This window comes from Atta colombica, unplaced genomic scaffold, assembly GCF_001594045.1.
Source record: "Atta colombica isolate Treedump-2 unplaced genomic scaffold, Acol1.0 scaffold9, whole genome shotgun sequence".
Taxonomy (NCBI): domain Eukaryota; kingdom Metazoa; phylum Arthropoda; class Insecta; order Hymenoptera; family Formicidae; genus Atta; species Atta colombica.
In genome coordinates, this window is record NW_017259583.1 from 1172681 (window position 1) to 1186705 (window position 14025).

General features: G+C 29.6%; 1 protein-coding gene across 1 annotated transcript in view; it reads right to left on the reverse strand.

Moving 5' to 3' along the window:
* Window positions 1–14025, reverse strand: part of LOC108693471 (DEP domain-containing protein 5) — a 70592-nt gene that overhangs the window by 34861 nt on the left and 21706 nt on the right. The window contains 4 exon segments of the mRNA XM_018202445.1: window positions 10943–11143; window positions 11237–11411; window positions 11817–12022; window positions 12132–12349. Coding sequence (XP_018057934.1) covers window positions 10943–11143; window positions 11237–11411; window positions 11817–12022; window positions 12132–12349 — 800 coding nt within the window.

The window sequence follows — 14025 nt, forward strand, 5'->3', positions numbered from 1 at the left end:
CATAAATTAATTAATGGAATTAACGATATAATAAAAAATGAATAACAATTAAAATTGCTTGAAACCTTGTTACAATAGATACTGAGATTAACTTCTAATTAAAATGTTCTAATTAAAATGTGGAATCTTGTTTCCAATGTGAATAATACATTAGTCCAGTGTTTTGATCATCAAATTTTCATTGTCAAGCGAACATAAGTTGACAATCTGCAAATATATTTAACCGTAAGATTTAACGAGTAAGATTGAAACAAGGTTTCAAGCAATTTTTCTGTTATATTTCTTATCACCAATATAATTCCATGAATTCCATGAATAATCTATTATAAAAATAATAATCTATTATACATATTATGTATCGATAAGAAAAATTTTCTACTTTATTGCTAAATTTGCTGAAGGATTCGTGGTTCCGAAACGTTCATTGTTCATTTTTTTATTATTTTTAATAAATGTATTAAAACTTTAATTATAATTTCTTTACTGAGTTCGATTGTTAACTGTTTTATCATATATTTTGCTTTGCAATATGAGCGAATTCGACAATAATATATAATAATATATAATAATAATATATATAGTTATAATATAATATTATGTGTCTCTATAGAGGGTGATTCAGATCAACCGCAAGAGAAAACACATATTTCTCACAAAAAAGTGAGTTAAAAATCAATAATAAAATGTTATCAATAGTTTTTAAACGGTGATCCTTTGAAAACGTCCAATTATGGAACATGAAAATGATGACGTCAAGTGCGGCGTAACTAAGCGATTAGCCGCTGTTATGTGCCACATAACAATTGTTAAATCACGTTTTTAACATAAAGTTTTCTACACATGTTTTTCTAAATATTCCTTATTCTACAATCTTATTTCCGGCTATTCTTTTTATTTGTTTCACCTATCATTTTTCCTTTTTTTTTATCTACTCTGAAGACCCCTTTGAAATTCAGTCTTACAAATATTTTATGACCCATTTCCAAACGGATTCTAGGGTCATCGTCATATATCTTTATCCCTATCACGTATTTTTGGTATGAAAATCTCACGTTATCTCACATTAGAATTTATAGGAAACTCTACTGCTTTAGTCGAAGTAAATATCCTTCTAGTTCTGATTAAGTCAATCTACTCTCGTAAACTGAACTTGCAACATAATCCTAACCTCGTCTCTTGTATTAACGTTGAATAAAGCCCGTTCTAAAGTCAGTCGAACCTTATAATATTTTATAACATATTGCGATGCTTTGTGCTCGTAACCGCACAGACACTTTGACGAATACCGTTAAACGGCACGTTACTAAAAGAGTATTACAAAGATTCGTGAAATCTCTATTATTAATGCGCATGTAAATTTTTCTAATATTGTGACAGAAAAGAAATTTTGGAAATATCTATCAATTGATGTTTTAATATTATTTGTTCAAATAATTTAACTTTAAATTAAATATTGATTTTATAAATTTATATTTTATAAATTTATTTGTTTTTATTATTTAAAATATATTTCAAAAATCCTTTTTACGGATATAAATGACGTTGTATCGAATTTGCAATTGACTTCTCATCAATCGGATTCAATTTAAGAATACCGCAGTAAATGTTAAGAGATTTCACGAATCACTGCAATACTCATTCGAGTCCATGCCATTTAACAGTATCCATCAAAACGTTCGCACGACTGACCGCTTAGTTGCGAGATGGTTCCTTTTATCTACAAATCGATTGTCTACAGCATTTGCCTACATCACTTTTATCGATAATTTATTTGCGCACAAAAATTCTTATTTCAGCTCAATTAATTCTACAAACAAAAATTTCAGAGAAACCTACATGTATTATTATCTACAATTCGATTGTCTACATACATTATTGCTTACAGCTCGATTGCCTACATGTATTATTGCTTACAGCTCGATTGCTTATATGTATTATTCTGTTTTAAACAAATTCTCTGTTTTAAACAAATTCTCTGTTTTAAAATAAAAATTCTCTGCTTAAAAGATACAAATTATTTTTTTATTTAACTTAACCTTAATTTTATATTTGTGCGCAGATATCAAGCTGTAGATAATAATTTTGTGCACAAACGAACTGTCGAAAAAATGTATCAAATCGTGTCCAATCGTGTGTAAGAAAATCTCGGCGACCACCACTGCTTAGATGGAGCGTCACTGCCGCGCGGACTCAAATGGAACCAATTAGCGGCTGACAGATCACGCATGATGCGAATATTCCGGAGCATTCGAGCAGCGCGAGTCGGAGCGAATCGTAAACGAATCGTGGGACAAATAAGTCCTACGTAAGCAACAGTAATTTATTTGTTTTTATTACTTAAAATATATTTCAAAAATCCTTTTTACGGATATAAGATTCTTTCGCGCTCCGTTAAATTCTATATCGTACAGTAGAGAATAAATGTATTCATGGACTTGAACTCAAACAGCTATTCTAATCTGATCCTCTCTCCTTCCCTAACACAAATCTTTCGCGTCTAGTCGGCCGCGCTCGCCAGCGTGCATCATTGGCGACGTCCTGGGCACGGAAGAACGAAGTGAAACTTTACAGTGTGCAAAGTAACGATAAAAATAACTGTAAAATTTATTATCGTTATAAAAAAATGTAATTACATTATCGTTACAATTAAAAAAAAGTAAGGCAGTAAAGTTATCAAAAAAATAACTTGTAATTGTAACTTCATCACAAGTAATACGAGTTGCTCCCATTCCCTGCATTAGAGATCGTAACATCATAACGTAAGCAACAGTCAATCCAACATGTTTATCTTGTCCACAACCTTGCTTTAAGAGGCTATAAGCCGTTAAAAAAAAACTTTAAAAAATTAACTAATCACAATTGAATATGAGAAAAATAATCGACTGAGATCGATTGAAGTCAATTTCTTACAGCTTACGACTTAGGGTCTCTTAAAGCAAGGTTATGAATACCCTTGTCCCATCTGTTGCCCCCTCCCCACCTATCATGTCGAGATAAAAAAAACGCATAGCTCAGAATTTAAAACAATTTAAAGAGCTTCCAAACCTCGCAAAAAAATTTTTTTGAGCTCGTTCCGATTAGCAGGAATTTTATGGTCTGTTTTCTGTTCCTGCACTAGACTGCATTAGAAGGCTCTTTCTCGCTTTCAACAAATATCAAACATACCTATTTCATTTTAAGTTCCAAAAGCGTACACTGGTTCAACCATAGAAATTAATTTAAAGGTGGGAGTCACTCAGCCTTCCCCCTCCCCCTTCCATCCTTTAAAATTAACAATAGAAAACTCCTAGGCTCAGAATTAGAAGCTCTATTTGAACTCTTAAATCAGTACTCTTCCGATTTTCGAGTTCTATCCCTTATTCCCAAAACAATCCCAAAACTAATCTACACTCAAGAAAGTAAGCCATTGAAAATGAGATTACATTTAAAACTTCATTAATGAATATGATTCTGGCATAATTTGGTACAAAAATATATAATCCTTAATTTTTGAGCTATGGTATAACCCCTTAGCAGGAAAATCACTCCTTGCCCTTTTTACGCAAGAAAAACCTATGTTCCAGAATAAAAAATTAAATCATTTTATGACAGGAAATTATCTGCTAATTTAGGAGCTCGCGAAACAAATCGATTTTTGAGCTACAACTCCTTGCAGGAAAATCATCTCCTATCCTTTTAAGAGGTTGCAGCTAAAAAATTAAGGACTATTTTTGTCCGTGTGTTCGTCTGTGGCGCGCCGAGAGTGAACGAGACAGCGAGTCCTTCTCACACTAATCACTTGTTTCAAGCGACCGAAAATGCTTTCTCGGCCGCTCGGCAGCCTAAACATCAATAAGAGGCGAAGGGCATTCTAAATAACATGTAAATTTTAATAAATTGTAGTAATAGTGTACTCCTCCCATTAATCCAGAATAATATAAATCATGTTAAAACGCAACATTTTACGAAATATTTAATTGTTTACGACTTTTCATACGCGTTATATAGTATATCTCTCCTTCATAAACTCGAATAGCAAGAATAGTTCAGTAGAATTTTACCGGAAAAAAATTATAAACTAACACTTTCTCTTCACGAAAGTCTCGAAAGAAATGCGTATGTTTGAGACTTGTGAAGAAAATATGCGAAAAAAATCGAATAGTTGCAAAAAGCACGTTTTTCGCTTATAAAACGAAAGATATTGATTGTATAGAAAAAAATTCGGTATAAAAAATATAGATATTTGAAATACCTATAAAATGAGACGTGGAATATTAAAATTTCGATTTATCAGTTCAGTAAAAAAAAATAAAAAACACTGAAAAAGGCTTTTTTTCACTCGCTTTCTGTTCATTGAGATTTAAACATAAAACTTTGAAATTCTCGTAAAATGTAATCCTCATAATGACAAATAAATCAAGCCCTGAAATGTTCATTAGTTTTTGCAAAAAGCCATTTGTTCACTAAAAATCTATCTGCGGAAAACTTAATTTCTTCATCTTTGAGTAATCGCATAGCAATTTACAGAGATAATTTTTCTTCTTCAAGAGTTGCACTATCATTTAATAATAAACGATTTTTTGTAATTAAACTATTATAAAACGACTTTAAAAAGTGGATAGTCGTTTTCCGTATAAAAAAATAGAAATAATTTCGTTAATATGCATCGTATCAAATAGCCGTGCGAAGCATTTGAAATCTGATATTTTTCTACGAATTTAAAAAAAAATTATCCTCCGATTATTAGGAGCCGAGATAATAATTTTTTTTCAAAAAATCATTGTAGCTCTAATTTTTAAGATTAAGAGTTCCGACATCAATTTATCAAGGAAAAACTGAATTTGCTATTAAAAAATCTCGAATTGTAACCATGAAATTTTTAGTTTAAGAAATTATTTCTTTCTTGAATTTTTATTTTTTCGGTTTATTATTAAAAAAATCACGTTTGAGTATGGAACGCATGATTATCAAATTTAAGTCATTACATTAGCTATGTTTCTTTATTTAATATGCTGTAAAAAGTGTCCAATTGGACAATTAAATGTACGGAATTATTAATACAAAATTTTTGTTGTGAATTTAATTGCAGATGCAAATATGACTTATGTAAACAAATAATTAATAAGTAATTTGTCAAATGTTAGCGCAACTGTTAAAGATATAACACTAACTTTCGCAAATATAAAAGTAAATTAGTATTATATAGTGTATTAAATTAGTGTTATGAAAAATATATTTTGCAATTATATTCAACAGTTACATTAATATTTGGCAAATTATTTATTTACATATATCATATTTACATCTTCAATTAAATTCACAAAAACAATTTTGTACTGATAATTCTATACATTTAATTGTCCAATGGGACACTTTTTAGCATGTTAAATAAAAAAACATAGCTAAAGTGACTTAAATTTGTTAATCAGAATGCACGTCATACTCAAACGTGATTTTTTTTTTTAGTAATAAACTTGAATAAACTTTTTATTTTTTTCGCAGGCAAGCACACGGACATGGACTCATGCCCTTGTTGTGTATTACAGCGCCGCATGATAAATAGCCGAACTTATAGGCGTGAAAAAGTGACGTTTTGACGACGAAATTTATGTTGCGTCCCATTTCGTTACTATTTGCTTAATTGTGAAAATGTGACTTGTCTCATACTTATCAAATTATCTAAAAACTAAAAGTTATTTTGGAATTTTATATGTAAAAGCGTATATTTTACTCGTTTCAACAACCGGATTGTGTATTTCTACCGAATATAAGCTCAATTTATATACTTTTTATGATCATTTACCGATTTTCAAGGGAGGAAAGGATTTTTCATTGATTTTTACAAGTGTTTTAAAGTGATCTCGTCATTTCGTTTCATCCAAATTGTCTTTATTTAAAAATGGCACGCAACATAAATTAACGTGTCATTCTTCGCTTCGACGTCACAATTCCAACATGGCCGCTGCGACTAGTCAAGAGCCTTCTGGGTCTAGGAGCGATTTTTATTGTTAATTTCCATTGTTAATTTTAAGGGGAAGGAGGGGACTGAGTGGACTCCCATCTTTAAATTAAGATTCCTGTTAATTGGGACGAGCTCAAAATTTTTTTTTTTACAGAGTTTGGAAGCTTATAAATTGCTCCAAATTCTGAACTATACAGTTTTTCGAAATGGTGGAGGGTCAGCTGGGCAAGATTATGAATGAGGTAGTTGATTTTCTTACTACTTATATCTTAATTGTTTAAGTTTTTTTTGTGTGCCATGATCTTTAAGTGAGGAGCATAGACTCTTGTATAATACATGTAATGTATTAGAAAATGAATTAATCAAAGTCCTTTGTTTTCTTCTTTTTCATGAAGAATTCTGATTGATCGAATTTCTTATACCTTATGTATTACAAGTTGTACAGAGTCTGTGCTTTCCGCCAAGCGGGGATGTAAAGAGTAAGATTTTATAGGTTCACAATTTTTCCGTAAATCGAGAACCGATTAAATCTCAGAAACTATGAAAGATCGCCTACATATGAAAGAAAAGTTTCTCAAGTTCATGAGCAATAACATATATCAAAATCGAAGTCTGTCTGAGTTTGTTCTCTAACTAAATTTTTTTATTGAAATTATACACTTTAAAGCTCCTGAGTAATCACTTCAGCCATATTGAATCGTAAGCGAGAAATAACACGTTGAATTTTCTTGCATATCATTTATAAATAAAAAGAATTTGAATGAAACAAAATAATTAGATCGTTTTAAAACACTTGTAAAAATAGACGAAGACTCTCCTTGTCTTCTCTGACAGTCAGTAAAGAGTCGAAAAAGACTCGTGAAATGAAAATAGGCATTGAGTAAAAACTAGTAAATGCACTTTACGTGCCTTTTATTAACTATTTACTGATTGTCAAGAGAGATAAGGATAGTTTTCGTCCATTTTTACAAGCATTTTAAAGCAACGTTATCATTTCATTTCATCCAAATTCTCTTTATTTACAAATGACAAGAAAAATCAATGTGTCGCTTATGATACATTTCTCAATATGGAGTGAGTACTCAGGAGCTTTAACTGTAAATATCTTAAAAATTATAAGAGATTACCTAATTGTTAAAACAAAGTGTCTCAGAATCAAGACTTTGACAACATATCTCAAAATCAAGATCATCTGAGCTGTTTTTATAAAGAATTATCTTTTTCTCTATGATGAAAATAGAATACAATTTAATATTCAAATGTATTCAAATGTATTTAAAAGTGTGAGACAGAAAAATTCCAATTTTATGAAAATTACTCTTATACGTGAAATATCTTTATATCTTTTTTGTTTTTTAAATATTGAGATAAAAAAATAGAACATATCTCCTCAACAGCATAATTTACAACAAAACTATCAAGCTTTAAATAAATATTATGTAGAATGGAATAACTGTAATTAAAATATTTGTAAACATAATAGGATGTCCTAAAAAGATTTATATCAATATCAATATGTTCAAGTTTTATACAATACAACAAAAATCTGATAATTTAAACAAACTGACAAGGGAAATATCAAGATGAGCAATCTCCGTTTTAGCTAAATTGTGTTTGTGAGTGTAGTGTGTTTGCGTGCGTGCGTACATGCGTGTCTGTGTTCAGCCCTTCAACTAAAGTGAGAAGCACAGACTTTTGCGTAATGCATAATTTCCATAAGAAAATAAACCAATCAAAATTCTTTATTTCCTTTCTTTTCATAAAATAAAAGATTCTGATTGGTTAATTTTCTTATGCTTTATGCGTTATGTGTTATGTAAGAGTCTGTGCTCTTAGCTTAATTCGTGTTATAGACTTTCTACAATAAGTTATTGCTTAAGTTTTAAATCTTAAATTATAAGAAATTAACCAATCACAATTGAATGTAAGAAGAATAATCGCTTATGATTAACCAATTTCTTAAAGCTTAGGCAATGACTTATTATAGAAAACCCGTTAAAGTTATAAGATGCGTCTCGCAAGCATTCACGAGAGTAACGCCGGTGTTAAAATCGATGTTAGATGTCCTGTAAATATCCCTTAACCTAAGAATAGTCGCACTATGGTCATTTTGTCGTACACTTCCGTTTTCTATTTATATCTTTCAATTTATTGGCACAATTATATTTTTACATAAATGTTTGTTAATGTTTTTTCGTATAACATGCGAAAATAGATTACATAAACATATTTATTTATTGTATATAAAATTTAATATGTTTGTAACGATATAAAAGATAACGCGCGCACTTAGTCTTCTTTTTTTTCGTTTATTGGCTTTCGTACCCAGCCCGACCACGATCTAGTCATAAATTATTTCAAAAATGCAGGCACAAAGAAAGAAACAATCAAAAAGAAGCAAACAATCACGAAAAACTCGGCAAAACTTTGACAAAAATTAGGGATGAGTCGCCTCGGATTAGGTAACACCTAAGCCGAGACAGAAACGTCCGTCTCGGTACGCAATAGTATAAATTTATTTACGTTAGTATAATTAATGTTTGTAGTCTCATTTTCTTATTAATTATTATTTATAATAATAATCATATCATTATAATCATATATGTATTCTAGTTAAAACACATATATGTGTAAAAATATATTTCAGTCAAAATGACCAGGACGTGCCTACTAATGTTAGTTTTGAGACGCGCTTACTCCCGAATTAATACCGATGTTATTAAAACCGTTTTAAATCTAAACCTCTTCTGAAATAGATTTAGCGTTATTAAACCGTTTTAAGAAAGCCGGTATAAATGGTCTTCAATCGGTTTAATGTATCAAAATTCGATGTTACCAACTTTAGATGTTAAGATTAAGAAATGACAAAGGATATTTTGTCTCAGGTTTCAAGTTCTATAAAATTACTTTATGTTTGGGATAAAATGCGCCTAATCGTGTAAACAGGCACCAACAATCACTTTTAATTAAAACGGTTTTTACTAAACGGTTTTACCAGTGCATGCAAACAGTCTGTGTTTAGCAGTGGTTTTTAGTGTTCAATCTTGCAAGAGATAGTGTTGCAATATGTTAATTAAAGACATATGTATATACGTTTAAGTGAGACAGAATATAATGTAAAAAATGAATTAAAGATGTTGTCGACTTTTTTTATTTAGAATTTAAAAAGTCTGTACTATCGACATCGATCAAGTTCGGCCGTCACTCCATCACCTTAATATCACCTTAAAAAGTGCATCCTATAACTTTAACACAAATTAATCGGAGAACTGAACTTATTATATGATGAACGATGTATGAATTTATTAATTCTACATCGTTAACTGGCTAATTTAATCTTTCATGGTGACCTGAAGTTCAGGGGACACCCAAAAAAGGTATAAGACTTTATATTTCTAAGATCTTTTTTTAAACGGGACTTAAACTGCCATTTATTCGAACTTTAAAATAATCTTTTTTGTGCAACCTTCAATTGCATGTTTCTTGAATGTTAGCCTTTGGGATTGTTTTTAAATATGTTACAATTAAAAAGTTTAAAAAGCCACATGCTGCATAGTGCATTTCCATATTTTACAATGTTTAAAATATGTTCATTAATTTTGGCGATTTTAAAGAACAAAAGCTGTAAATATGGCAATCAATTAAAATATTGAGGTCATTTTACTTCCTGTGCGATTAACATAAAATTCTCAGGAGAATTGTGACCACGAAGGCTTAAAATAATATAATCTGATTAGTAAAACAGTAAAAAAAATATTAGGAACACCGGCCAATGTGAATGGTATGTGCAATTGAACTATATGCAAGTGCGCCTTATTATATATGTATATACAGGGTATCCCATAATTAATAATCGAAATTTTAATAACATATTCCTAACTTAAAAATGAGATAAAAATCCTAATAAAATGTTGAGTCTATAATAGTTTTTTAATTAATAGCGATTAATGTTAACTAATTACAGAGCTGATATTTCGCACGCGTACATCACACAAGTGAATGTTTATACGCCTATGTTCACCCTACGTGAGATTGAAGTAAAAACGTATACAATAATGTTGAAATACTTCACTAATCATGTTTAAAAAAAATAATTACATGTGCAACATACATAAAAATATTACAGGACATATAACATAAAAATATTACACGATAAATATTACAGGAAAAATAATAAATATGTATAACGAATTATTTTAAATATGTATAACGAATTAATTAAAAACTATTATAGCCTCAACATTTTGGATTTTTGTCCTATTTTTAAGTCAGGAATATATATTTAAAATTTCAATCACAAATTGTGGGATACCTAATACATAATAAGAAAATGGAAAGTTACTTTTTAAAAGTAACAAGTTACAGTTATTCGTTACTAAGTAGAAAAAGTAACAAGTTACCGTTACTAGTTATCGAGTTTAGAAGTAACTCATTGTAGTTACCGTTACTTGAGAAAATAACTTTTCATTATTTTTCCGTTACTTTTTTAAAATCGACCACCAATCGCAGCAAATAGATGCCTAGGGACTTTCTAATCTTAAGCGCTATGGCTTGTGTCCAATCGAATCGTGTCCAATCGTGTATAAAATAAGTATAAAAGTAACTATAAAATTCGTTACTGTTACCAAAAAAATGTAACTACATTATCGTTGCAGTTACCAGTAAAGATACCTAAAAAAAAGTAACTTCTATCTGTAACTTTGTCGTAAGTAATGAGTTAGTTCCATTCCCTGATAATGTATTATTATATATGTACACACATAGTATAATTCAGCTAAATCGAAGATTAGTTATCTTAATATTCCCCTTGTAAGATTAGAAATTTAAAAAAATAGACAATATTTTTTTAGTATAAAGTTTTGTTACTACAATGCAACTACTTTTTGAAACGTCTTCTATTATTTGTCAAATTAATAATTATACATTTAAAATAAATAATAATTTGGGAATCACTAATTTATCTTTAAATATATAACAAATACAAAGAGAGGGAAAAATTACCCAGTTTTTATTGGGATTCGGTCGTCGTATTTTGTTCAGCCAGCCCTCGATAAAGCGCAAAAAACCGTCCATCAATGATGCTTGTTCAGCATTACTAAGCGTAGTGTATATATCACATCTTGGAGAACCTTCTAAAATTTTGCGAGTCGCAGGATTATTATATGGTAACAGAAATACTCGAAATCTCCAATATTTGAGAGCCTGAAAGAAAATATATTTAAGATCCTAAAATAAAATGAAACATCTAAGTTAGTATTATCTTAATAATACCCAGACTTTTAGAAATCGACTCACTTCCACTAAAGCAAAATCAGTATGACCTCGTGTGCAAATGTAATGATCCAGATAATTCCAGTTATAAGTCTCAAGTTTTTCTGTGGTAAAAGACACACGTGAGACTTCATACGTATCATGATGCGGAGCATGAAATCGATATTGATAATGAATATTAAAGGGTGGATAAGGATGCCTGCAAACATAATTATTACTAATATTTGTTGTATATTAGAATTTATGTGTTTGTGTAATGTGTTTCATTGAAAAAACGTTAATTATAATTAAAATTTACTTACATGTTTTTTTTATGTATTAAATACAAGTTTATATCTTATTTTCAATATATTAATCCATTAGAAAGTTTTAGAAAAGGTTTAGAAAAGTTTTATATGCAAGAAAATAAAATAAATTGTATACACATATAATTTAATTTAATTATAAAATGATATTAAATAATAATCATAGACAAAATTAATTTTGAACCGGTTGAAAAACTAAAAATTAAATACATAAAGAAATGTATTAAATTTCAATGCAATTAATTAGTTGAAAAAAAATTTCAATATCAAATTATAAATTATAATTATATAATATTTACCGTGGACGGTATCTTGTAACTGTTATAGAATTATCAAACAGTGATATTTTATGAAAAATTCTTCCAATACTAAGTAGATATTCTTCTTTAGGTTCGGATTCAGTCTGTCTGCCACGCATTACTGTACTAATTGCTGGAACGGTATTGCTACCAGCGGCATTATTTTGATTCTTGTTAAGTGATGGTAAAATAATTAGCTGGAAACCCTTAATATAATATGATCTTCTTAATATAATATGATTATTCCAAAACATACATAGATTAATTACATAAAAATTACATAAAAATACATAAAACTAAGTGCTTTATTTATACTTGTGCCAAACGCTGTGAGACCAACTCTTTAAATACTTCGACAGTTGTAAGCGGTTTTTTATATATTGCTCGTTGTTGAGCAAAATCAGCGTTAACATCATCTGGAAGAAGATTGTAGTCCGATACAACATAATCGTTTTGTAAACTCCGTTTATCTGGGAAGTAATCAGTAGTGATGGGCAGGCACGCAGGAATTGTCAAAGATTTCCAGTCGACTCCTATTTTGAATAAGAGTTTAAAGTAATTGAAGCGATTAAAAACATCATTTTACATATATACAAGAAGAAATAGATAAATTGTTAATTTTATAACGATAATTTTATTCAGAAACATTTTTTCTAGCTTCAACATTCTCTTGCTTCTATTTTTATTTGATATCTATTTCTTCCTTAGTCACAGAGAATAGATGCTCGATAAGATATCACTTGTGGAAAATAAGTAGAAATTAAAAAAATCGAAGCATTATTTTATATTTTTATAATAATCATCATTTTATATTTTGATCTCGATTATATAAAATAGTCTTTATAAGAAAATGCAACTTTAATACTGAGAAATATTAGATTATTGAGAAAATTACTACATTATCGATTTAATATCCCCTTACAAATAATATTTAGTCTTGTCTTTAAGCAGAAACTGCTGATACATAAGTCTTCATGACACAGAATGTTTTATAGTACATATATTAATAGTAACATAACATTTTTCAAAAAATTAGTTATAAAAATTAGTTTCAAAAATTAGTTTCTAGTAAAAAGTTTATTTTTAAGTTTATTTTGAATAAAAATTATATTATGATTTATATAATTTGTTTATATATAGGAATTTATTATATTCAAAAATTCTTTGAAAAATATTCTGTACACTCAGTTCAATTTTCATCATATTAAATAAATCCATATTTATAAATTTAATGATTGTTTAAATTAGGGGACCCTCTCCTCCTCCCCCCCCCCTCCGATGATCTTGATGTTGACATATATTATCAAAATCATGACTCTGAATGACTTCCAATAGATTTTAGCTGTTGCTCATTATTCATTAAAAAGTTAATTCAAAGTTAATAATTATTTCATCCGCTTTGCGCGAAAAAATAGACAAGAGCGGTCGATATTTTTCTATGCGTAACAAGATCCATCACATCTTCCCCTCTATATAGGGACATTTGATTTTGCATGCAAAACGATTCCAATTCTCCCTGACTAAGGGGGAATCTAATTTTTCAAATGAGCTCCATCTCACTTCTTCCCCCTGCCTAGAAGTGTTTAACTTTCTACACGAAGCAAGATCCACCCACATAAAAAGTCGTTACGCCATTGGATAAGAGTAGAAGTGGAGTTTCATGCGAAAAGTCAGATATCCTTAAGTAATGAGGAGATAAAGTGGATCTCGCTTCGCATGGAAAATCATTCCCCTAATCGGTTTATACTTCCCGCCATACTCCCCCCCCCCGCCCCCCAAGCCTAGACATTTGAGTTTTCACGCAAAACAGAAATAATTACTTTAATTGTTACTAACAAAATTTTTAACGAATAACGAGCGATGGCTAAACCTGTAGGAGGTCACTCAGAATCATGATCTTGACAACATTAGGTGTGGGAAAAAGTTCGTGGTGTTTTTTAATGCCATAACAAGAAAAACGCCACGAACTTTTTCTCATACCTAATATGTCAAGATCATCGAGAGAGAGTCCCTTAATCTAAATAATTATCATACATTTAATTACATACATTTAAATAAAGGCACTATATACGCGTTCATGTTTTGTAAACTGTAATTTATATCTGATAAAGATTAAAGGTTTTCTTTCTCTAAATACATGCATTTAACAATTATTAGTCATAATGTGCTGAATAACAAATAATTTATACTGATATACCAATTTTGATTA